Here is a 27,263-nt window from a genome sequence, read left to right on the forward strand (position 1 = left end):
TCTTATCAGTATCAACCTCTTGTCCTCCTGTGAAATAGTTAAAACCATCAGCCCCTTTTTACTTTTCCATTTAACTCTAATGCTTTAACACTGATGTTCTAAATGGCCCTGCGTTTCATACTTATTAGACAAACCTTTCTTTCTGCATCTCTTATATTTTTGATAATTGGTCATGTACGTTTCTAAGGGGCTCAACAGCTTTTCATGCCACTATACTAATAATTAAAGGTTTTCCGCAGCCTTTCAAATTTCTCTTTACCTTCTTTTCTTTGATAAGTATAATTTGCTGTTTAATTTGAAAAAAAAAAGAAGAAGAAAAAGAAGAAGAAGAAGTGAGAAGCTGGCTGAATAGGAGATGGTTTTGTTTAAAAAAATCTTTCATTATTTTTAACTCATATTCATTGCTTCCACGTCTTTGCCCCTCCTTCACCTCAAGCTTCCCTCCCTCCTGCGTTGCGGTGCGCAGCAACAAGAGAAAAGAAGGAGAGAAAGGAAATTGTGCTGTCAGGGACAGCAGATTTGTATAATTTTTGGTGGTGCCCAGAATGGGTCCAAGTCCCACCCCTGCCTATCCAGACAGGATAAGCCCCCTGGGAGTCGCCTGCCGGAGGGGCGGGGGCATGCCACTGCACTTCCTCCTCTCTGCAGGTGCAGCAGTCAGCCTGCCGCCAGCACCACTCCCTTAGCCAGCAGTGGCCGGCGAGGGAGTGCAGCGTGCAGCTGCAGGGGGCAACCATTCGCTGCCCAGGGCACAGGTGAGGCAGAGACACTCGGGGAGGCGCATAGGGGCAGCAGGTGGGGCAGGGGGACACTCTGGGGGAGGCACGCAGGGATGGCAGGCGGGGCTGGAGGAGAGACCTGGCCCCGGACATTGGTGGAGCCTGGCCCCTAGCCCTGAATTGCCTGAGCATGGGCACCACAGGCTCATACAACTTGCCCACCCCTGTGTGTGTGAGTGATGCCTAATGGTTAAAGCATGGGACTGGGAGGCCGGAGATCTTGGTTCTATTCCCAGCTCTGTCACTGACTTACCACTTGACTTCTCTTTTGTCCCAATTTCCCAATCTGTAAAAGAAGCCCTTGTTGGAAGCAGGAGGGGAGAAGCTGACAGGAAACCCAGATCTCCATTCTCCCTGCCTGAGCTTGTCCTCATAACTCCCATCGATACTTCACTGTGCAGACAGCGGAGATGAGTTTAGTCATCAGCTGCAGCCCAGCTTGGTCAGCCAACCATTCCAGCAGCAGCCCCTCTCTGCCCACGAACATCACCACCTCAGTCTCTCCTGCGCCCGCCCAGCCCAGTCGCCATTCTCCGTGAGGGGCTTCAGGCCCTGACCCTTCCTGTCCAGCAACAATGCTAAACTCAGGCTCTCAGGGGAGTACCAACACTACAGTACCATTGTGACAGGCTCTTGCATGGAGGTGTGAGGATGGAAAAGCTCTCTGCATTTGTCTCCGCCTCCTCTCTCCCATGCAGGAGTGAATCAGAATCTAGACTACAGTATTTTGAATGCCCTTTGGTGGTAGTCCTCATTACAGTACTACTTAGAATAGGAAGTGCCTCTTGGTCTACACTACCCACAATCCCTAACAGAGAATTGTGTGGATATGTGTAAAGCCTCATGGATTCTGCAGGATCCCTTTAGTTTCTTACAAACAAAATCCTATATGTGTAGACCTGGCATCATTCTTCATGCCACACACCAATAAACCAGATAACACATTCTGTGAGCTTCCAGCTGGTGCAGCTCCTTCTAGGATTTTTTTTCTTGGAGGATTGTGCTGGACTAGAATGGAAGGAGGCTGTTTTTGAGAATCTTACCCCGGCATCCAGCTTTGCACCCGTAATTAACTGCTAGGACAAATGACAGCACTCAGGCCTCCATCTAACTTACCTGATTTGTGGCCACTATCAGTCACTATCATTTACAAGAGATCTAGCTGGAAACTTTGGTCAGTATGAAATTCTAGGCATGTCCATTTGGATTCCATGGGAACCTGAATAGAGCTAAAATTAGCCCTATTTCAAGTCAATCAGAATAACGCCAAAACCCTGGCTGTATTTGAGTTCCCGCAGACCTAGAATGCTGATGGCTGGTCGGTCTGTGCTTCCTGCTACTGTTGTCATGCAGTAAACATGGAAAGGCTAGATCTCATGTTGTCTCCTTGATCCCAGGAACTGGACTAGGAAATGTGGTTATTTCCTCCTTGAGACAACACAAGCTGGCCAGATCTCAAAGGACTGAAACCAACCCCCCTGCAAAGAGTCCCTGTGAGCGTTGTGGGCTGCCAGTCCCGTTGAGATATATTTGGTAGTGTTCTCTTTGTACTATGAGTTCAGTCCAATCATCTACAGTCTTGTTGGAGACTGCTCTGCCTTGTCCTCCTGCTGTCCACCAGAGCAGTTGTCTCTGCCATTTGCCAGCCACAGCCTGCTTCCCCGCTCAGGTTCCCAGCTTTTCCAGGCCCCGCTTTCTACCTGGCCTTCTCTCTGGGTCCAGACTGCTGCTGCCAGCCAGCTGCTTACTTTCACACTCAGCCTTCTGGACCGTCTCCCTGTGCCTGATTCCCTCTGCCATTTGTCACAGGCTACCTGTTAAGATTGTTGTAGGTCCAGAAATCTGGAGAATTTATGCAAATGCTGTAATTTCCCCCAATTTGCACATTTTCTCATTAAACATTGCCTCATTTGCAGAACATTTTCCACTGTCTCTCTCCCAAAGATTCTCCCCACACGCTGTTCTATCTGGTTCTTCCTCTTAAGTCATCCTTCAGATCCCTCTCTCGCGCTGGCTGGCTTTCCCTTTTCCTCTTAAGTTTCTCCATTTCTCTCTCTGTTTGCCTCCCCACTTCCCACCTCAAATTTCCCCACTTATACACACACCCTTCTTTTGGTCCACCCCTTCTCTGCCTATCCTCTCCCTCATATTTTCCCCTATACCTACACAATCAGCTTCCTGACCATAGAGACCCCTCCTAGTGCATGGTCACCAACCTGCTGTTGGTTACAGAGATGCAGCTAGTGACCTCTTACATAGTGCCACTCTATCACATTGCCCAATTCTAGCCCTATCTCTGTGGCTGCAAGCATGTTGAGGACTATATGGTTAGAGTCCTAGAGGACATGTAAGGATCTCTATGGTTTACAATCCCCCAGGACCCTAACCATAGAGACCTTGCATGGAGCATGTACCACCTGGTTGATCTGTGAGACTTAAAAGCTCTGATAGTGCTTCCTTTTCCTGTTCACTGGACATCATGGAGTCCTTCTACTGGCCAGGTATTGAACTGGGGCCCTACCTCCCCAAGACAGACCTGTGGCCCAGTCCTCCCTTCCAGCTCACCCTGCTGTATTTCTGGCCTATAGAGCACCTTGGATCAGTGGTCATTTGCAGGGTCAGCTGTATGGGAAGGAGTGCTGGGAGGGGAGTGGGACCGGGGGCTAACTATAAATCCAGACTTTTGTGGGGAAATCTCAGCATTTCACTGAGAGAATCCTATCTGGAAAAACTACCTTCACTGTGAATACAGTGGTCCTTTTAAAGGCCAAGATGGGTTTTAGCCAAACTTGTTATCACTTCCAGTTGTCTGAAGCTGAGGACGAATGGCATACAATGATGTCTATATGGCATGCAAGCTGAATCCAGCATCAAACAAATGGTTATTGTGATCCAGAGAAGACCTATTACTGCCATTGACTGCTCAGTTTTCTTAGTCTTTGTGTAATTTGTCTTTGGGGTGGGGTTGCGGAATGCACCCCTCGGCCTGATTGGTGTATGTGTCTGGGATAGGTGATGCTGAATATCCCTTTAGCCTAACTGGAGAGTAGAAATTCTTTTTTGTCCCCTCCCCTTTTTCTGAGGGGGGTGGTTCTCATGGGTTGGCCCTCTCAGAGACCCTTCCTCCCAAGAGAGTTCAGATAAACCAGTGCCTTTTCCCAGCACTAAAGCTACACTGAAAAAAGTTATGCATTAACTTCCATTTGAATTTTTAAATTGTCACTCCAATTGTGTGTGTCTCCTTCTGGGTTTCGTTTCCACAAATGTTCTAATGAATAAATTAAAAGTTAGGAATGTTTGTTAAAAAAACAATTCATTCAGAAATAATGGAGACTATTCCCAGGAAGAGAGTTTCAAATTCATAATCTAGAGTATTCCATCTGATTCTAGCCAGTGTTGCCATCTCTTGCAAGTCTCACAATATTTCATATTTATTTTTGGACTTTTAGCTCCTGAAGTCATGTGATTAGGAGAGAATTTTAGCTTTTGTTTACTTATTTATTTTTTAAACTAAGTTTCTAGCCCTCATGGTTGTGGAGAAAAGTGTGAAAATGTGACTCAAGTGCACCTGAAAGGTGCCAAAATCAGAAGGCCAAGAAAAAGAATCCTAGCTATACATTTAAAGTCTCATGATATTTTGGTGGCTGACTTTTGATTTTTGAATGTTTGGGGTTGGCAATATTGTGTTATACTCATCCAGTCAGGGAATGGGAACAGCACCATGTGACTTAAACCGCCAATCAAAATAGCTGGAGTTTTGAAATGCAAAACAAGCTCACCCAAAGCAGTCTCTGAATAATTCTGAGCAACGCAGTCATGGAACAGTGATCTATTCATGGATCGCTCTCAAATAGAAGAAAAGGTCTAAATTCAGCTAATCATGTTTCTGCTGGGAATAATTCATCCAGTTCTATGAGCATGGATATGGAGTGGCCTACTTAGCTGGGTTACTACTTGAGGGGTGAGGCGGGGGGAGGAGAGGGTGAGAATGACTCCCATACTTTTGTTAGTTATTGGAGGTTAAGGGGACATTCCACACACACATGCGCAGTCTAGGTAGGCTCAGGGGGCATTCAGCACATTGTGACTTAAAATCTTACCTCTTTTATCCCTTTCAGGTTTGGGGAGATCCTGCTGCTTTTGCGCAACTGACTTATCCTCAGCGCTGAAGCCCCAGCATACACCAGGCTAGTAAAGCCCTAGTCACGACCAAAGTCCATCTGGAGATGAAGCTGTTGCCCTCTAGGAGACGGGTACAGTAATGGCTGTTTTTTAAATTATATTGGGGCAGGGAGGTGCTAGGGTTGTTATTATTTCTATTCTATAGCCCAAGTGGTCACCAAATAGTCATATATAAAAAAAAAAGAAAGCTGGATAGAAAACAGACAGCATAGTTAGCTAATGATGTGACCCGTCCCTTTTGCCAGCCTATCCAAGATGTTTTGAAGTCATTCATTTCCAGGGAATTTTTATTTTAAAAACCAAACCCTGTGTCAATCTGCACTGAATTTCTACAGCATAGCAAAACACTGCACTTTATCCCAGGAGTTGCTGTGGTATTTGGGACTGTTACTGCAGGATACTATAGGTACTTTTTGGATTAGACTATCTGTTAAAGGAGTAGAAAACCAACCATCCCTGTGCATTGTTGTTAGTCGCAGCAAGGGGCTTTTTAATTTTTTGCTTCATAATTTGACTAGCGATCCCTTTCTGAACTGAGACCATCAACTTGGGAATTTTCACTGAAGTTTCAGTTGTCTCCTAATCACCAGAACCTACTCTTTGAGGGCAATTATCTTATCTCTACTTGTTTTGCCATTACATCTTATGCAGCAGCTCCAGTCTCTCTCCTGCTCAGTAGCATGTCTGTATGTGTCTCCCCTTTCCTCTTCCTCGGCTGTCTTTCTGTCTTCCTCTATTTCTTCATCATCAGCTGCCAGTCTGCCTATGTCTCTTATTTCTTCCTCCATTTCAGTATTCTGTCCATTTGTCATTTTTCCTTTCCTTCTCAGTAGTCTCTGTCTCCTTCTCTCCCACTTCTTCTCTGGCTCTCATTTCTCCCTTGTTTCTCTCTCATTTTCCCCCCTAGTGTTGGAACTTCTTTCTTTTATCCACCCCCCCCCCCACCTCCCACCCTTTATAGTGCTGTTATCTGTGATTTTGGCAAAGAGCACATTTATTGGGGAGGAATATCCCCATGGCAACGCAGCAGATGGTGACTTTTGATTAGCTTGGCTCCCCCCTTGCCCCCCCACCCGACTGCCAAATCACAATCCGTCTTTGAAATTAAATCAGGCTGCGATAGCATCAGTTGTTCTGGAGAGGGGACGAGAGAGAAACGAGACTGAAGTATTACAGCAGGAGCCAGGATGTAATGCAAATTTGTGTTTTTTAACCCCAGCAATAAAAATCCCTGTTCGTTCTGGGAGCTGGAGGAACCACGAGAGTGAGAATAATAAAATAAAAAATAAGATTAAAAAAATGTTATCACCACACGCGGGTTCCTCACGTCTACCATGTTCACGTTGGCATATTTGTCTTCAGTAACACTGATGTCATTCATCGCTGACTCACCTGGTGCTGCTGGGCCTAATCCTGCTGCTGTTTAAGCACTGTTGGGGATTCTCCTCAGGCAAATCAAAACACAGACCAGAGACACTCCATCACTGACTGCTTAGAACCTCAGCCTGCTGGCTCGGTGTGTTCAGTGCGCTCTGATCAAAATAGTCTGTAGGCATCATATGTTTGGATCCTTTCTCCTCAGAGGTCGGGATGCTGTGAGGAATTCAGCAGGCAGATGCTGCTTGGAAGACATTCAACAAGGGTCTGGGAAAATGCCCTTTTCTGGACACAGTGGGAGGATACCAGGTGGATGGCTGGGAGTGATGCAGGTAATTATTTATTTGTATGAGAGCAGTGTCCAAAGTAGGAAGAGAAAAGTCAGGGAATGCCTGTATGCCAAGCAGAAGGAAAGAAAGGAGCACCTGTAAGACTTCAGCATAGATCTGAGGTAAGAAGCAGAGTACAGGGTGAAATGGGAAGGCTGGGGAGTTCATTGTACTGTAATGCAGATCTGAGCCTGGGAGCAGAGGATGGAGAGATGAGGGACATGGGAAAGGAGGGGAGCTCCTGTAATGTTGCATGGCAGGGCCAGGCCATGGCACAGGGGAGATGGAAATGCAGACATTGGAAGAAAAACAATAAAGGACTTTTTAAAGAACTTCACAAGTGCTGATGCTCCACCCTGTGAGCTCCTGTGCTCTTAGGGCGTTACAGAGGTGACCAATAGGTGAATAAAGATACATGTGAATCCCGGCTAAAGAGAAAAGGAAGGTTTTAAGATGAACTGAGGTGAACAGGGGAAATGACTAATGATCCAACAGCCTCATGGGAAGAGTGTGTTGGAAATTGGTGCAAAAGGGTTTGTCTCAGTTCACCACACGCAAAGCTGCCACTGATTTTTATTGAACTTCTCCATGTAGGTGTTAGAAAATGGAAATCAGGCCTTCGACTCCTTTGAGGCAGTAGGCTCCGCCCCAAACCATCAGGAGAAATAATGGGTCAAATTCAATCCTAGTGTGATCCACTGAAGTTGGTAGAGTTACAACAGAGATGAATCTGGCCCACTATGTCTCTGAGAATCTAGCATCTTTCCTATTCAAGTTATACCCATTATGTTCTGGTTATGAGTGGTACTCAACTCACACACACGAGTCTGTGTCACTGAAATCCTCTTCAGCCTTTCAAAGGGCACCATAGGATCTTTAACTTTCTCCTGAGCAGAGCTCCTGAACAGAGAACCTGCCCTCCCTCCATTCCTCGCACTCCTTCATAACTGCCTCCTTCCTTCCATCCACCCATCTCCATCATATGTTCTCTTTCTACAGATTGCACCCTTTTCTGTTTGTTCTTCCCTCCTGTAATGAGATGTCCCACTCATCCCTCTCTTAGCCCACAGGAGCAGGGACTGTGTTCTGTCCCAACAGCTCATCGACTGCACAGTGCGAGGTACACGTACTGACCCATCTCAATAGTAATCATGTGGAATATGTGGAATTTCAACCTATGAGTATTCATCCAGCCATGCAAAAGAAACACATTGTGACACCGTGACACAGTGTTTGCATCATCATGGGTTGGCACTACATCATCATTTGTCACTAGACCAAAACAGAATCCGAATGATTTCATTTCCTGCAGATCATAGAATGGAGCCATGAAAACAGAGACTCTCCTCAAGTCTTGGGATTGGGCAGCAGTAATTATTGTGACATCACAATCTCTTCCATGCCGTCAGACTGTGATGCTGCAAACACATCATTATGATTTTGCTGCAGGCTCCATCTGAAAAAAGCAGGCAGACAGAAGAATGTTTGTTCTTCTAGCTTGACACAAAAATCCTACAAACTCTGGCGGCTCAGGGATGCCAAGCAATTAAGAGCAGGAGCCGTGGCGCTGATTCTGATCTCACTTACACTCACTTAGTGTAACTCCCCGAGCTCAGAGATTTACAGCCGTGTACATGGGATCAGAATAAGGCCTCTTGTTATACTGTCCATAAAAAAGACGATCACAGAGCTCCCCAGACTGTTTTTTGGAGGTCTGTGGACAGTTGGCTGGTCTTATGGTGTTGGCTCTTCCTCCTTGTTCCCAGTTGCTTCTACAGGCCTCTTCTCCACAGTGGTGAGCCTAGAAACCGCAAACACAGCTGCAAATGCAGCCGGCCTAGATGCCTTCTTTTCGGCATTGCTCCTATAAAGAGGAGCAGGCGTCACCAGCGGTACCAGAGCTGCTAACCTTGGAGCAGGGGAGAGGGAACTAAGTAGCTGGGAAGCAGAACAGATGGGAAAGGGAGATGAAATGAACAGCTACATTTTGATTAAAACTTTCCAAAAGGGACAAAACATTTATCACTTTCCCAGCTAAACAGTGCCTATGTTTAATTATGTAAATAACTGCTGTAGTTGCCACATGGGATGTTTGTGTGATCACGACTGGGAGGAGAACTGGTCTCTGTGAGAGAAGAGGTGTCCACAAGATGATCTCGCTGCTAAGATGTGGTCCACGCTATGAGAACCCCTGACCTGTTGACACTATGTAGATGATAATACTTAAAATGGCCTGGAACGGAAATATACCTGTGTAGAGGTTCATTAAGTGTGTTCTAGGAAATCTTGCTTTAAATACCCAGCAAAGAATAAAAATGACTGCAATGATCCTCTTAATAACTAGGGCCTGCATGATCAGCTAAATCTGGCATCTGCCCCTGAGATGGGGAACCCCTTAGGGAACATCATAGGACCGGCCAGTTGCCTTTAATGCACATAAGATCAGAAGTGGGGGGGAAAGTTGAATCTGCAGGGGAAACGCAGGAGTGAAGGGATCCAGCTAATGCACCCGTCTATCAGATTAGGATGTCAGAAAATCAAACTGCTTCCATCACTGTCCAAGGAGAGACTCGTACTTGCTGTTTGATCGCAGTCCTGCTGTTGCCAGTCCAGGGAGAAGGGGCCACTGCCACCACCGTGTGCAGCAGGCTGTGAGTTTAAAATCCTATTAGGCAGAGACTAACAGTTGCAAAAAGAAAGCAGGTATCCCCTAGTGGGGATTTAAAGATGTTTAGACATAATTGGATTTTCCAAGCAGATGTCATTATTGTTAAACAGTTGCCCACTTGATATGTTCAAGTTGTTGGCTGTAATTGCTAAAATTAGCAGGTCTGCGTAGAGCAAAGGTCAGTCGGTTAATATTGTGATTTAGTGTTTTATGAAGTAATTCCAAATGCTTTTATGTATGTTTTGTTTTTGCAGCCTAAGCCCCCATTAAAGTAGTTGTGGGCCTGTTAATAAAATAATGACTCAGCCTCTCTGTGCTGGCTGCTGACGTTACTTGGCTGCGTGTGTAATCGCTGGGTTCGTTTTGTTTTTTTCATGGCGTCTCAGCTCAGTAAGAACCCTGCATTTTGATTTGATGTTATATTTATTTTGGGGAATGGTCGCTTTGTTTAGGTAGGAATCTGCTTCCATGGCCTGGCATTTGCACCCGGAGAAGCCACTAGTGTCAGGCATAGCATCTGGACACGAGTGGGCAGAGAACTGGATTGAATTGGTCAGAGCGGCCTATATTTGGCACCTGAGTCTAATGGTTGATGGGACTGTGTGTGCATGTGTCTTCAAGTGTAGAAGCTTCTTAAAGAGACGCTGTTAACCATGTTAGGTCCCCAAATGTAGCTTCTTTGCAGGATGATAAATCTCATTCACATAATATCCCTGGGAGAAGAAGAGATAAATACAGAAATAGACGTAGTGAGATAACTAGATTTATGTACAGCAAAGGGGCCACTGATTGGTCACATGATTCTGGCTCCTGCTTGTTTACAGCTGCCAAATGGCATTAAAAGAAGCTAGAAGTTAATTAAATACTTTCCTAGTAGTGATGCATCTGAAGAAATGGGTTTTTTACCCATGAAAGCTTGTGCCCAAATAAATCTGTTAGTCTTTAAGCTGCCACTGGACTCCTTGTTGTTTTTGAGGATACGGACTAACGTGGCTACCCCCGATACTTGTTCCTAGTAGTGAGTTTCCCATGTAAGCATTTGCGGTAGCTGCCACAGGGATGTGCTGTTATTGGGAATGGAAGAGATCTGGACAATTATGACTGGGAGAAAAGGTGCCTATCTATCTAGCTGTAGGGCACTATATGAAAATGCAGGCATTCCTGATACATAGTATACAAGGTGCATGTAGATATATGTATTATTTTATTTGAAACCATACAAATGTATAAAAATATTATCTTAGAGCTATAGTGGGCTGGAACCAAAATCCCAGTTCCAATGAAACCCGAACTTTGCTGGGGTTTGGGATTCAAACCTAGATCCAGTGTTACAGCTTGCTATTGTCATTAGACTGGGCCAAGCACAACACTCCTGAACTCTCTAGGCTGTTCAAATTCCAGGTCTGAATTTTGTATCTTGAACCAAAGTCTGTTTTATATTGAGGCTCGAACAGCAAAATTCAGAGCTGGGTCTGGATTTCTAACACCTCAGAGTTTGCGATGTTCTGACCTTGGGTTTTAGTTCAGTCCATTTTTAAAAAAGACAAGACCATATGCATGATTTTGTGCCATATTTGGGTTCAATTTGGAGATGTATCTGGAGATTCAAGAACAAGGAGAGATGTGGTCAGAGGGCAGGAAAGAACAATAACCGTAGCCGGAGGTATTTTGTAAGGATCGGAGAGGGAGAGATACTAGAGGGGTGAGGTAGCCTTGCAATGCACTTGGGGTCAGGGCCGGCTCTGGCTTTTTTGCCTCCCAGGCAAAAAAGCCTCCCGCCGCTCTCCCCCATCCCCAGGCGGGGAGCGTGGCAGGGGAGGGCAGCAAGCCCGGCCGGGGCCCCGCTCTCCCCGACCGGCCGGAGCGCCAGGAGGAGGGCGGAGAGCCTGGCCGCGGCCCCGCTCTCCCTGGGTGAGCGCCGCCCCCCTCCAGGTGCTGGCCCAAGCACATGCTTGGAGGGCTGGTACCTGGAGCCGGCCCTGCTTGGGGTGTGCAGGTATTTGGTGTTCTGATATCTTCCTAGTAACCATGATAAGAAGGCTTGAGTGGTTTATGATCTAGTAAGAACAGTTACGGTGTATCTGTCATCCCATTCACAACTTCCCTGTAGGGTCTGAGGGCTCACAAATGTTAACAGTATTTCTATTGTAACTAGGTATGATCTAAATATTCCCTGAGCCACCTTTCTTTTGGCTTGGAGCTCCTCTTAACCTAATTCCAACTCTTCTAAAGCCTTGTCCACGCTAGGCTATGTCTACACTTACAGCGTGACAGTGGCTCAGCTGCAGCTACATTAGGATGGGAAGGATTCCCCGTCACTGTAATTAATCCATCTCCCCAACAGGCAGTAGCTAGGGCAACAGAAGAATTCTTCCATCAACCTAGCTGCATCTACACTGGGGGTTAGGCCAACATAGCTACGTTTCTCAGGGGTGTGGAAAATCCACACCCCTGAGAGATGTCTCTATGCTCATGTAACTTTTCAATGTAGACCAGCTCCTAGAAAAGTTTTGCTGGCAGAGCTATATTGGCAAACCCTCCTAGTGTAGACGCAGCTTCTGCCAACAGAGATTACACCAATTCCCAGTTTGTTGTCTGCTTGTTTGTTTGTTGTGTGCTTGCTGTGCGCCTGCTTGACTGAAGTTTATAGTGTGGTCTGTTTGGAGGCCATGTGCTGAGCCTAGTGGCCTGCTTGGCAAGGCGGAGGGCTTCTTAACAAGGCTTTGATACTAATCCCTTTAGGATCCATTAACCAGTGGGCCGGGCTACGGAGGGAGAACAGGGGTTTAAAAAGCCAGTTCCTACGCCACCAGAGGAGCTAGCGAACAGGAGCAATGAACAGGGGAGTTCTGTGAGGGAGCTGAGAGAAAGCATGACCGCCAGATACCCCCAATAAACATTTTCTAAATGTAGGCCAATAAACACCCCCCCTCAAAAAAAAAAAAAAAAAAAAGCTGCAGGAGTAAAAACTATGCAGGCAGAAGTCCAGCAGCAGAGTGAGGACTATTTGGTTTATTGCATTGGGTGCAGCGTGTATGATTACGTGCCTTGTGGGCAGGTGGCATATGTGTGCACTTGGTACAAGCAGCTCATGGCCTTCAGAGACCAAGTATGGGCTGTTGAGGTGAGTAGCTGAACTGCAGGAGCTAAAGGAGACAGAGAGGTACATAGAAGAGACTTTCCGGGACACAGTAGAGCGGTCCCGCCCCCAGTCAGACAGCCTCTATGCTGCTGAGGAGGATGAAAGTCTCGGGGAAGGAGAACATCAAACTGGAGTGGAGGGAAACAATCCCATAGTTGAAAACCTTCTTCCAGATGATGTCATGGTATCCTCTTACACTGAAAATACACCTCCTGGGGAGGGAATCCCAATTATTAGGAAAAACAGATAATAGTAATGGGGGATTCAATCATTCAAAATATAGATAGCTGAGTTTGTGATGACCGGGAGAACTGTGTGGTAAATTGCCTGCCGGGTGCAAAAGTTGTGGATCTCTCAAGACATCTAGACAGACCTATTTGCAGTGTTGGGGAGGACCTGGTAGTCATGGTACATGCAGGTACCAGTGACATTGGGAAATGTAGGAAAGAGATCCTGGAGGCCCAATTTAGGCTACTGAGTAAGAGATTAAAGTCCAGGACCTCTATGGAAGCATTCTCTGAAATGCTTCCAGTTCCACATGCAGGGCCAGTTAGACAGGCAGAACTGCGGGGTCTCAATGCGTGGATGAGACAATGGTGTAGAGGGGAGGGTTTAGATTTATTAGGAATGGGAGAACCTTTTGGGAAAGGAGGAGCCTATACAGGAAGTATGGGCTCCGCCTAAACCAAAATGGAACCAGATTGCTGGCATGTAAAATTAAAAAGCTTATAAAGGAGTTTTTAAATTAAGGGCCAGGGAGGGGAAAGCCAACAGGTGCTGAGGAGCAGTTCAGACAGAGACATCCTTTAGGGAAGGATCTACTAACAGGGATTCTCCATCTCCTAGTTAAAAAAAAAAAAAAAAAAAAAAAAAAGGATAGAAGTTGATAGAGTACAAATAGGAACTGAAGACAAGCAGTCAAATAAAAAGAGTCCAGTTCAATTACATCACGTGAAAGAAGACAACTAAATATTGACAAATTTTATAAGTGTTTGTATACAAGTGTTAGAAATCTATGTACTAAAATGGGTGACCTCAAGTGCCTGGTATTAAATGAGGATATTGATATAATAGGCATCACAGAAACTTGGTGGATTGATGATAATCAGTAGGACACTAATACCAGGATACAAAATATATAGGAATGACAGAGTAGGTCATGGTGGTGGGGGAGTGGCACTATATGTGAAAGAAGGCACAGAACCAACTACAGTAAAAATCTTAAATAGAATCTCTGTGGATAGAAATTCCATGCAGGAATAATATGAATACAGCAGTAGGAATATACTACTGACCCGGATGGTGATGGTGACTGTGAAATGCTCAGGGAGAGTAGAGAGATTATAAAAATAGAAAACTCAATAATAATGGGGGATTGCAACTATACCCATATTGACTGCATCCATGTTACCTCAGGATGGGATGCAGAGATAAAATTTCTAGACACCATTAATGTCTGCTTCTTGGAGCAGCTAGTCCTGGAACCCACAAGGGGAGAGGCAATTCTTGATTTAGTTCTAAGTGGAGCACAGGATCTGGTTCAAGAAGTGAAGATAGTTGAACTGCTCGTTAATAATGACCATAATGTAATTAAATTTAACATTCTTGGTAGGGGGAAAAATGCGAAAGAAGCCCACCACCATAGCATTTAACTTCAAAAAGGGGAATTACACAGAAATGAGGAAACTAGTTAAACAGAAATTAAAAGGAACAGTAACAAGAGTGACATGTCTGCAAGTTGCATGGAAACTTTTTTCTAAAAAAACTTAATAGAGGCTCAAATTAAATGTATATCCCAAATTTGGGGGAGGGGGAAGACTTAAAAAAAAAGGACTAAAATAATACAACCCTGGCTAAACAGCAGAGTAAAAGAGGCAGTTAGAGAGAAAAAGGCATCCTTTAAAAATTGGAAGTCAAATCCTATTCAGGAAAATAGAAAGGAGCATAAACTCTGGCAAATCAAGTGTAAAAGTGTAATTACGCAGGTATAAAAAGAATTTGATGAGCAACTGGCAAAAGACACAAACACTAACAGTGAAAAACTGTTTAAGTATATGAGAAGTAGGAAGCCTGCCAAACAATCAGGGGGGCCATTGGATGATCGAGGTACTAAAGGAGCACTCAGGTGAGACAAGGCCAATGCGTAGAAGCTAAATGAATTCTTTGCATCGGTCTTCACTGCAGAGGATGTGAGCGAGATTCCCACACCTGAGATATTTTTTTGTAGGTGACAAATCTGAGGAACTGTACCAGTTTGAGATGTTTGTAGAGGTGGTTTTGGAAAAAATTAATAAACTAAATGGTAATAAGTCACCAGGACCAGATGTTATTGACCCAAGAATTCTGAAGGAACTCAGATATGAAATTGCAGATTAATTTTAAGTGTAGACCAGGTCTAAGCCTCTTCAGGCCCACTCTACCTGCTTAAAGCCTTATCTCTCAGGATTTGTCCACACAGGAAAGATTTACCAGTTAAGCCAGTCTAGTTATACAGCTATAAACCCCCATGTGGACAATCTTATTCCAGTATGAGTGACTTTTAAAAGCTTAACCCCCTTCCCAAGTGACATAAGCTAAACCCAGAAAAGATCCTTCTATACTGGAATGATTGTTCGCAAAGGGAATTATACTGGTATAATTAACTATATTGACTTAATTTTACATCTTGGCATATACCATGTAGAAAAGACCTTTGCGTTGTCTGCTCTTAGCCCATCTAACCTTGATCACCTTGCCCCTGAACCAAGCCCCTCTGCTGTGAGACCCTGCAATCCTAAATCCATCCTTCATGTCTGTTTGCACCAAAAGCATCAGCTTTTAATCATTCTGAATCTTTCCAGCTAATACAGGCCCAGTTCCCCAGCATTGGCCTGTGCTCAGCATGACAGTGAAATGATTGGCTAAGCTTAAAGCACCACCAGCATTCATACACTCTTAGGCATTTGAGCTAGAAAGTGATCCTTGCCTAAGACATGGAGATCCCCTCCCCAGTGACTTGTCGTCTTCAAACTCCATAGGTTTTTGCAATCACCATAGTTTAGAGGCCTCCGCTCCTTTGATCAGTTCAGTAATTCCTCACTGGGCTTTCTCTAGGATATGTTCATTTCTATTCATTGTTGTTGTTTTGTATTGCAGTAGCATCCAAAGCCCTTGTTCATATTTCAGATCTCTTCCCACTAGGCTCAGCACAAACACATTTGTCTCTGAAGGTAAAGGACCAAATTCAAATTAGAAGTGAATTCAGTGGGTCTGAATTTGGCCCCATATTGTGCAAAACTGGATGCAGGGCTCTAAGTGGTACCTCACCATCGTGGCCTTTTACAATGGTATAATAATTTGTTTTATATACTTCTCCTGATATAGCCTGATAACCTACTGTCCTCCTTTACAGCAACTGAGCAACGTGTTCCCAAAATTCCCTTCCTTGTTGTTGCTGACATGAATTGCTAACTCCCTTTCATTATCAGTAAATTCCATTTCCTTGCCTAGCAAGATCATCTTATGATATTTAAATCCCAAATGCCTCACTTCCCCTATACTCATGTTACATTCCCTCAACCATTTCCTAGTTTGCTCTCCTAATTAAAACTTTTCTGGAGTTTGACATGAGGAGGCTGGAACTTCTGAATTCTAGTCCTGATAGCCACTAGCTGTGTCACTTTTGGCAAGTCTCGTAACCTCTCTGTATTTGTTTCCCCATCTGTAAAATGGGGATAATACTCGGTCACAGGCAGGTTGTGATAATGAATGAATGTTCATACTGCACATTGAACATTAAGTGCTAAGTATATTAAGTTTGATTAACTGGCCTATTATGTTTTCCTGGTTAAACTTTTTATCCTTTTAAAGAAAAGGATAACACAAGCCACCTTCACATCTATTGGTGCTCTGCCCAACAGTAGGGACAGATCACCTATGTATGTGCCAGTGGGGCTGTTAAGTTTTTGCAGAACTCCCTTAACAGACTGAGGTGTAACACATCCAGGCCTGATGAGCTGAGTTCCAGTGTTTAGTTTTGTGAACACAATGGTATTTGGCTACCAGTGCCATACCTGTCCCTACATCCATGCATATATTCATCATCCCTCTGCTTAGTTCAGCTCCTCAAATATTCCCAATATCCAGCTCTCCCCCTTGCAGTTTTCATTAGGTCCTACAATACCCCCTTCTTTTTAATATAGCTGAAAGATAACTTGTTCTTCTTAATGTTTCTCACTACCAAACTGTCCTTCCACAGGTTTGCCTGTTGTAATTCCATGATATGCTGGGGATGGTTTACTGAACCTTGTCTTCTGTTCTCAACCATTTCTATGAAGAGTTTTCTGTGAATATGGTTTTGTAAAATAGTGTGAATTTAGTGCAAGTGAATACTGCACCCTGAAGGACTGACATTCTCTAGTTATCTACAGGGTAGGTACTGTGGTAGCACAAGTTTCTATTCAGCCTTACCAACATGCCTTAACCTTAACAAGAACAGTCCATTTTTAGGGGTGAAAGAGGATTGCAGGTTCCATGACATATCAGTTCTTGGTGGCTATGTTAAGAGTATTAATATAGCTATCACTTGTGATGTTGGACATCTGTCTACTACAGTGGTTCCACCAACTCATTTCACACGGGTCACCAAAAAGCTTGCACTGGACCCAACTTGCAACCTAGAAATGAAAGGCTTTCTCACCCATAAGCAATCCCCTGGGCCATCCAGTCCCCCTGTACTAACATACGTAACATACTTAGTCTGTTTGGTAATCCAGGAAGATTTACCCTGGCAGTATTTATTTCTGAAAAACTGAGATACATTTATTCTAGGTTTACTAAAATTATAGCCAGCTTGAACAGCATGCCTCTATACCTTTACCTGTGACATAGTTGTTCCCAGTAATGCAGAAGTCTGTAACAATTGTGTCATGAACTCAGTGAAGCTGTTTATTCGTATTGCTTATATTGGGTCCCATTTTACTGAACAAGAGTCCACAAGTGAGATCTTCCAAACAGCTTGCTGGTAACGTTTCTGCACAGGTGTGCGGTGAGTTGCTAGCATTTCAGCTGTTCTCTTCCGTTGATTTTTATGGACTTCAGCTGCCCATCTTCCTCAACTTCAGTTCTTTCTTGTCCATTCTCAATGATTTTTCTGGTAGTGATTCTTCTACCATTGACCACTTCAGTAGAAGTTGAGACTGATCTGAAGTTGTTTGTCCCACTAGTGTCTCCTCCAAAGGACCTGCAGGAGAATGTAGTGTGCTCACCGGGGCTGGCTGAATCAAATGACATAAATGATTCCATAAGACCAGGAAATACATCAAAGCCGGCAAAGTTAGCTCCTCTTCCACGAGTTCTGTTTCTGTTTTCACCTACATTTCCATCAAATGGAATGTCCCAGAAATCATGTGCAAAGGGATCCATTCCTGCAAAAAATTCCCTGAAAATCTCTTCTGGGTTACGGAATATGTATTCCGAATCAAATGGGCTGTGGAAGTGGCCTCCAGTTGCACCTCTGCCTCCTCTCTGCCGACTTTCCTTTCCAGATCTGTCATAGATGGAACGTTTTTGGGGATCTGATAAAACCTCGTATGCCTCAGCTACGGCTTTGAATTTCTTCTCTGCATCCTCCTTGTTATTAGGATTCTTATCAGGGTGCCATTTTAATGCAAGTTTACGGTAGGACTTTTTAATGTCATCTTGTGAGGCTTTTTGGTGAAGTCCTAAAACTTCGTAATAATTCACCATCCCAAATGAAAGGTGGATGGATTTTGAAATGCTTTCTTTTCTCTCTGCTCAGTGACCTGAAGTCTGAGCCGTTCAGGATCCAGGGAATCCTGTTTCCTTTGGGCAATCCAAATTTGCTCCTTATGACCTGCTGGTTTTGCTCAGTTCATCTTTTGATTTGCTAATGCTTGGCGCCACAGGGAAAGAAACACATTGTTTAAATTTACCCTTTGATTTTAAGACAGTTGAGTGGTGGGATTGTGACATCAGAGGTAATTCAGCCAATCATTGTACAGCGGATTTTAGTTTGTTTGTTTGGGGTTTTTTTTGACATACTGAAGTGATATTGGTGAAAATCCTATATATATTGTCCAGGGTTTATCTTTTGTTTGCCATGCTGCTGTAGCCATGTTGGTCCCAGGTTATTCAAGACACATGGTGGGTGAGGTAATATCTTTTATTGGACCACCTTCCATTTATCTCACATTTTAAAAATTTATATTTCACATCTATGATGATGTAAGTGTGAAATATACAGCTGTCTGACGACAGTAAGGCATTATACAGCTATGTCTTATTGTACTCTGTGGATTTTGAGATAGTTAAGAAATATACACTAGAAGCCATGATTCTCCTCTCACACAGGTCATTCCATTGATGCTAAGGGAGTTCAGAGAATAGGGAAACTGGGAGCCAGGACTCTTGAATTCTATTTTTGCTACTGACTTGCTGTATCACATAGACTCATAGACTTTAAGGTCAGAAGGGACCATTATGATCATCTAGTCTGACCTCCCGCATGATGCAGGCCACAAAAGCTGACCCAACCCCTTTCCCTTGACTCTGTTGTTGAAATCCCCAAATTCTGTGATTTAAAGACTTCAAGTCGCAGAGAATCCTCCAGCTAGCGACCCCCGCCTCATGCTGTGGAGGAAGGTGAGAAAACCTCCAGGGCCTCTGCCAATCTACCCTGGAGGAAAATTCCTTCCCGACCCCAAATATGGCAATCAGTGGAACCCCGAGCATGTAGGCAAGATTCTCCAGCCAGACCCTCATTGGCCATTGATGCTATTTACCAGCGATGGCACGCTGTTGATTTGACTAAAATCACGTTATCCCATTAAACCATTCCTGCCATAAACTTATCTAGCTTAATCTTAAAGCCAGACAGGTCCTTCGCCCCCACTGTTTCCCTCGGAAGGCTGTTCCAATATTTCACCCCTCTGATGGTTAGAAACCTTCGTCTAATTTCAAGCCTAAACTTCCCCACGGCCAGTTTATATCCATATCACAAGTCCCCCCTTCTCTCTCGGTCTCATTTTCCCTATCTGTATATTTGTAACGTGCTTTGAGATGCTTAGGTGAAAGGTGCCACAGAAGTGAACATTGTTATGATAGAAACAAAAATGTTGATGATGTGAATGCGCTCTTAATGTGTGTTGGCTTTATACCCTCTTCCTGGCGCACACAGATGGCGGAAATCCAGTATGTATAGGGCAGTAGACCTAAAGGGAAAACTGCATCATCCACTAGAAAGCAGCCCTACAGGGGAAGCTAAGAAGGTTTTAGAGCTAACCAACCCAGACTGGACAGAAGAGGCCTTTTGCTGGAAGAATTGCCACTTCATTGCCAACAAGGGTCTGCTTCTCTTGTGGGACAATGCTATGGAGCTACTTGTAATGTAATATCTAAATCCAGTTCTAAAAGTCACCATCAGTCAGTGCAATGAAGTTCTGGAGATTGGAGTTCAAGGAAACGAAGGGCAATATTGAAGTGAAAGGAGTTTCATGTACTGTGAATTCATCAGACACCTGCCTTCTCCACCACCAGTATGGCCTTATTAATTGAAGGAAGATGGTGCTTTGAGGATAGATATTTTTGGGAGTGCTATGTGAAATGAAAAAGTATGTTTAAAAAAAAAATCCATGCCACCATGGCAAGCTAACATTCCTCCCACTGCCCTCTGAATTTGGAGCCCAATTTGTGCCAAGGAATGAGGGGAAGTTTCCACTTAATTAATTAATTAGACATCCAGAAGGAATGAAGAGGAGAGAGTGGCTGGCTGTATATACTGGATGTTGAGTTTCAACAATTGGTGGTACCTTCATTCCTTTTCCTTCCAAAAAAGTATGGACTTTTTTGTCTCTTTCCCCTCACTCAAATTTTGAAATCTTCAGCAGGGATGTTGAATGCTGTTGCTTGTATTGACCTCCCTCCCTTTTTTCTGCCTGTTTATTAGGGGAGGAAACCAAGTTGAGGGACCACTTAGATTCTTGTTCTTGGGTGTAGTATTAGGGTTTCCACTTGGGCTAGGGGCACTGCCTCCTTGCTCAGAAAACCTCCCTAAGCCCTAAAAGTACCAAAACGCTCAGTTGTTGGATTTTAGCCTGGGATCTCCCGTGATCCTGCAAAGGTTTACACATACTCAACTTTAAGCATGTGAATAGTCCAACTAAATCAATGGGACCACTTGTGCTTGAAGGTAAACACTTCTTTTTAGGAATGGGGCCTTAGTGCTGCTGAAAAGTGCCAACCTGACACCCCTGGAGCCTGGAGCCCTCTGTTTATCCCTAAAACAGATACCGCACAGGTAGATGCAAGCCTCCTCTTCCCCACTAGTGTTCCTTAAACCCGACCTTCAGAGAGGAGATAGGTCAGGCTCCATGGCCCTTTCAGTTATTGGCCTCTGAGCTAAAATCGCCATTCAGGGGGTTCAGTTAGTGACTGTTGTGATGGTGGTTTTTGTGACGTAGATGCCTACCTACTAGGAAGTAGACTGAGAACCTACCAAACTCATCACACACAGGCCGCCAACATCTTTTGCCAACATGGGCTACATTTGAACATTTTAAAATCTCTTGGGCAAGACTTCACAAGCAATTCCATTCCTGTTTCTAGCGTGTCCATTCTCTGTTAGAGGGAGGAGAAAGACTCGGTCAGGAATAATCCCAGTCAGCCTGCTGGGAGGTTCCCTGTGGGTTTTTAGCAAGAGCCAGTGCTGCAGAAACCATCCAGATTGGTTGCCGTGAGTGGTATTGTATGGATGGGGAAGGAGGTAATTCTAACTTTTTCAGCTGTGCCATTTGAGAAGCATCTCCTCCCTCAGCGGCCACAATGCTGCATTTGATGATGAGTGTCCGTAGAATCTCAGACTCGCTGGCGCACTGGATTATCTGTCTTGGATTTAGTACATTTACCAATCTGAAATGTAGGAAGTGTTTTTCTACTGTCATCTGCAATGGGGGCTGATCACCGCCGGTCCTTCTGCTGCCTGCAGCAGGCGTCTGAGATTAGCAGCGGTTCAACTGAGTGCCACTGCTGTAAACTAAAAGGGTTTGCAAGAGAGACAGAGGGGTGAAAAAGCGATGGCAAAAGAGAAATGAGAGGGAGAAAAACATGCACACATCAAGTAACTAGACCCAAACTAGCCAGGCAGCCCCAAAGAAACCAAGGCTTTGAAATGAGAAATGTTTTTCGTATCTTAAATCTCAAGTACAAACAATAAAAACCAGCCCAGGCTGTGTTCTTTGAAGAGAAGTACGAGTGACCTGAGCAGTGGTTATCAGCAGCGTCATTAAGATAAACGCTTAACATGATTTAAAGCATCCGAAACTGAAGGCAGCACTTTCAGATACTAACAAAACGGCCTGACATTGGGGATGGAAATCAATAGTAATCAGATGTCACTAAAAATACTCAAAAGTGTCCCATGGCTGATGGAGGTGAGATTAGTGTAAATATTTGTATTCTAATCAGTGGCACGCGAGGGCTGTAGGCGGCCTCTCTGTCTATTTAATTAATGGAGTGGCTTTTTAAAAGGATCCTAATCATATGTGATTGTATCTGCTTATCAACATTTTTGCTAATTAGATGATATGGAGGCAGTCGTTCTGCTAATTCCCTCATCCGAACAGCATATCCTGCTCAGATAAGTACAGTCTCTTTTTAATAAGAAACAATCATGAGACAGACTAACCTTAATGGTGCTCATTATCTTTGGATCTTTTGGGTCCCCCCCCCCCCCCCGTTACTTAGATTTCTGCTTCAGAATCCCAGATGGGCAGAGTTGCTGTGGCCCTCTCCCATCCACTCCAGTCACAATTTAAAACACAATCACATCCAGGGGAAGAGCATTCTGACAGCTGAGGTCTCATGTTATGGGGCCTTTCCCCTATGTTCGTCCAAGCAGGCAGTTTGCATTTTTCAGACCTGCTGTGCTAGGGATTGGAAAGAGATTTGGATTAAAAAAAAATCCCCAAATTTCATCCCAAACTGAGCCCTGAAGCTTCACACCGAAACGAACCTATTCTGAGCCTTCACTCAAAAGTGCAGCTTGATCACAAACTTCCATCCAAATCCTGGACCTTTGGCCACAACTCCAATTAACCCTTTGCCCAGAACTCCAACAGACCCTGAATTTTCCTCCAAGCCAAAGAGCTTTGCTGAGCTGTGAAAACAATATATATATTTTTTTGTTTTGAAACAGGCTTGGCAGGGGGTGTCACCAGACGAAGGGTTTATTGGCAGCCAGTTGATCCTGTGACAAGACCTGGATCCTTTTATCTATAAAACAACATGAGCCTGAGACATTTGCTCCAAGTACTTTGAGTGTCCAAACAAACAAGGGTCACACTTCACTCTGCCACTCAAACTGTCATCAGACATTTCACCCCACTGTGGCCCCTATCTAAAGGGATATTGTACTCGATTCCTCCCTGCCTGTGGGGGGTTGGGAGGGGAATCTCACTAGATTTTCCTTGGGAGAAATGTTAGAATCTGTGGTGAAGGGGCTTTGCTGGTTCATACCTCGTGGTGGGTTATGTAATGCCCACCTCCTAATGGGTTAACAATAGGATCTGGCTGCCTTAGCAAAGATGTAAACTAAATAACCAATTTAGCTAGAAAAGCCTTTCCTTTCTTCTCAAGACAACGAAGCACCATCTCCACAGACTGAACTCCTCCTAAGTAGATCTACCCTTCACACAGGCAAGCCAATGAGTGTCAGGGTGGACTGAAGTAATGGGGGTATATGCCTTCTATTTAGTTTGTGAGGTCAGGAGTTTGCCTGCTGTTTTTGCAGCTGTGAATGCTGAGCAGAAAAGGCTTAAATGACACAGATTCCAGCCTCCCACATCTGTGGATGGCGAGAGGAAGTTTCTATGCATCCCATACAATGATATTTGTGTATTAACTGCATTCCAGTAAAGTGCTGGGTGATGGGTGACGGAAGGTTCTGGGGAGCATTAGGAAGAAATGTAGTTCTAGCAAGCAGGCTGAATGGGACTGTGGCTGCTCAAACTTCCTCTGACCTATGAATAATCTGGGAGGAGCTGAGGAAGGAGTTTCTGGATCCAGTTTATTCTGAGGTTTGGGTTTCAGACCCCCAAGATCTAGTGACTGCTCATGTGAAATTTAAACCCCAAATGGCAGAAGTCTCTTGAGACCACCTGTTCTCAAGGGATTTCTGCCATTTAGGGCTGAATCCAAACTAAGAACCCAGTCTTACCTGGGGCTGAAGTCAATGGGAGCTGATGGTTTTCAGCATGAGATCATGCCCTAAATCCAGGAAATAGACCTGTTCCAATTTCAGAACACCTAGAACCAAACCCATGCAAATAGGTTAGGACCCAGGGATTCTAATCTGACCTCCCACCTCAGCCCAAAATTCAGTGCAGTTTGGATTTGACATTCCGGTCTTGGCTCATCTTTGTATGTAATTAATAGTTCCCCCACATTTACAGTGATGGCTGTATCAGTGTTCTGATCAGAAATTAGAAAGACCAGTCCTTCTGCCTTGCTCCCTGCCTGTGACAGCCTTGGGCTTCCTGACTTTCCCCCCTCCCAGCCATATACAAGGGTGATTAATTCGATATTAACCAAATATTGAGGACAATATCTAGTTTTTGGTACCATGGCTAGAAGTACTAGAGCTGGAAATGAAGAGGGGACGCAGTCTTAAAACTCCAGGAAAGGGAAGATGATAAATTACTGTCCTGGGATTTTCTTTCCACCTCCCATCAGTGGGATGAGCTATGTGGAGCATTCAGTTAGTAAACCAGAGGGGGAACGTTGTAGCTCAGTTTCTCATTATTAAGTGATGGTTCATGACACTGCTTGGGCTTGTGCTTGGCAGCTGAGTTTATTTGAGGCCATTCAGGCATCCTATAGAGATAATATTGCCTGGTTTTGAAAGCTCCTCTGGCCTCTTCTGACTACAGAGAGAGAGGTGTTTGCCTGCCTGGTGTAGCTATTTCACCTAAATACAGACTCCTTCCCAATTTTGGATGGCATTATATTGGGAAATAACCACCTCTGAGAGCTGTGCCTCTTAGGGATCACTTCACAGCTGCTGGATACCTTCCAGGGGTGGCACTTCCAGGTCTGACATCACTAGGGCTTGTCTGCAGTTGAAATGCTACAGAGGCACAGCTGTAGCACATAAGTGTAGGTAGTGTAGGGGTTCTCCTGTCAGCGTAGGTAATCCATCTCTCCAAGAGGCAGTAACTAGGTTGACAGAAGAATTCCTCCATCGACCTAGCGCTGTCCATGTGGGGACTTAGGTCAGCTTTTTTCACACTCAGGAGTGTGGATTTTTCACACTCCTGAGCGATGTAGCTGGGTCAGTCTAATTTTCTAGTGTAGCTCTCAGTAGGACATGGCCCAGAAGTGGGTTGTGTCCCAAGAGTGGCAACTATTAAATGGTGGGTCCTGGTGATTTGCATGTACAGTCCTGGAGCATTTAAAATTCCTTCTTTACTTCAGGGTCAGTCCTGTAGAACAAGGTTGAATTTCTGTTATAGATAAGTAGCCCTCCCTCCTTGCAGGGCAGGAGGAATTGTAGAGCTCCAGAACTGTGCACCGTCGGCATGCCTAGTTGCACACGACAGGAATGAGCGATCAGGAAAAGAGGTGGAATATTTAATGGAGAAGAAGAACTGAGGAAGAAAAGGACCCCCCCCCCCATCTAAACTGCCAACATCGCAGCCTGGGGTTTGCTTAAGGAAAACTTCCGAATGTGGCTGCTGCAGGAAGCTAGGAATTTCCACACTGCTTCAGTGAAGACTTAGTCCAAGTTCATGGCAGAGATTAAAAGACTGAAGAATATAAATTGTAAATGTGATGACTTAAGAGCTCATAAATTCAGTATACAGCCTGGTTCCCAAGAGAGCCTGTGTGCAGCCTGGCCAAGCTGCCCAGTGCTCATGAGCGTGCTCTCTCACTCACTCTCACACACACCCCACTTCTCAAGAGAATCCATCAACAGCTTGCCCTGGCTTCCAAGCGCACACACGCATGCTTACAGAAACAATGAACGCACTCAGACCCCCACTGGCACCTGAACATATACCTATCACCGCATGCAGATTATACACACGTCGTGGGACCTGCAAAAGTATTTAAATCTCACACACCACCTGCACTCCCTGGGCATCCACACATGCAGATGGACACACATGCACGCTCTTCCTATTGCTCATTTGCAGTGAATTCACTGGCAGCCTTGAGGAGGGATTTGCCCCTATTTAACTGCAATTTGGGTAGCAAACAGGTCGAACACTTTGAGGATGATATTTCAGCCCCTGATGATGAAGGAAGATGTGCAGTGCATCCTTTTAATTTAAGAGGAATTCTTTGCATTTGCATAACAACTTTCATGCTGTAATATGAGGTAAATGCTGTTATCCCCATTTACCTCCAGGGAAACTGAAGTGGTTAAATGAGTTACTCACCGTCACACAATGAGTCAGTGGCACTCAGTGTTGGTGCTTTTGAGGTACAGATGTGGCACCAGCCCCTCCCACCCCCCCAATAAAATGAACCAACAGTAGAGTCATGGAAAGATGGTGCTTCCCTCATAGGCAAAAATACCCCCTTAAGTTCTGCCATTTGCTAAAATCCAACCTGGGTTTTCCCATCAGGCTGACTTTGCTTCTGCCACCAGGGGGATGCTGAGAGATTTTCTGATGGGTGTTAAATTTACTGGAAGCTGCATTTCCAGTGGGCTAGTTATGGATGGGGTTGCAGCAAGGTAATTTCCAGCTGTCACGGTCCTTCAGGTTTATAGCTACTCAGAATTCAATGCTTGCTGACATCTAAGCTGGGAGCAATAGACCCTTTCCTAAAATAAAACCCCAACTTCTGTTGGGAATACACCATTGTGATCTATCATATTCTCTTTTACAGGCAAGATAAGGAGTTGAAAAACCTGCCCACTTAATGGAAAGAGTCATCCTGATTATAGTCCAGTGCAAAGATATCCCTTAGGGTTGGTTGCTTGAATGTGGCAGACCAGGACTGCAATAGAATGGAGTGCTCCAGGTGAATGGTAGGGGAGGGAGGCAATGGCTCATGTTAGCAGATGAGCCCCCTTTTAGGATTAAGGCTGATGGTCAACATTTGGGAATCAGGAGAACTGGGGGTGAAAAATGGGGGAAACAAGGAGGAACATCAGGGTACCAGTGGGGGAGTGTTCTGCTCCCCTCCCCCTGGAGAGTAAGCAATATGGTCCAACTCTAGCCTTAACTTTTCCCTTTGAACTTTGGCTGGAAAGGCATGACATAATGGCTAAGTACCGGGTTTGCAGTATATAGATTTCCTAGAAATGAAGGTTTGAATGGCAGTTGAATCATCTCAGCTCCTTACCCTTCCAAGGATGTTAAGCTAAGATCCATTCAGTTGACTGTATGTGAGTTTTTGGATGACATATGTTAAAAATCTAGCTTCTGTTTGCTTCGCTTGGATGCTCAGAACCTGCTTTTCTAAAAGTTGATGCCTGAGGTCTAGCCATGTGTGTACCTAATCTGCATGTCCAGTTACTGCAATGTCAAGCATGAATCAGGTAATTATGTGCCAGTAGCTCTAAATACCCTTTTTCCACCCACAGAGGCCCAATTTCTGAAATATTGATAAGAATAAGAACTGAAATATTGATAATTGTATCTGCTGAAGTGCTTGCAGACCTCTTCCTGCAAATCCAAGCCCTAAAAGATCCCATGGCATTTCTCTGGAGAAAGGATAGTGGTGGGGATGGTGGTAAGTGGAGCCTCCCTGGTATCCTTGTTCAAAATTTCCCCTCTACC

At 44.6% G+C, this 27,263-nt stretch overlaps 1 protein-coding gene across 1 annotated transcript; it reads right to left on the bottom strand.

The window, feature by feature from the left end:
• Nucleotides 1-17,511: 17,511 nt before the first annotated feature.
• DNAJB8 (DnaJ heat shock protein family (Hsp40) member B8) lies at nt 17,512-18,204 on the bottom strand. Its single transcript, XM_034777145.1, has one exon. The coding sequence runs from the start codon at nt 18,202-18,204 to the stop codon at nt 17,512-17,514; it is 693 nt and encodes a 230-aa protein (XP_034633036.1).
• Between the last annotated feature and the right edge of the window lie 9,059 nt (nt 18,205-27,263).

This window comes from Trachemys scripta, chromosome 7 (assembly GCF_013100865.1).
Source record: "Trachemys scripta elegans isolate TJP31775 chromosome 7, CAS_Tse_1.0, whole genome shotgun sequence".
NCBI lineage: Eukaryota > Metazoa > Chordata > Testudines > Emydidae > Trachemys > Trachemys scripta.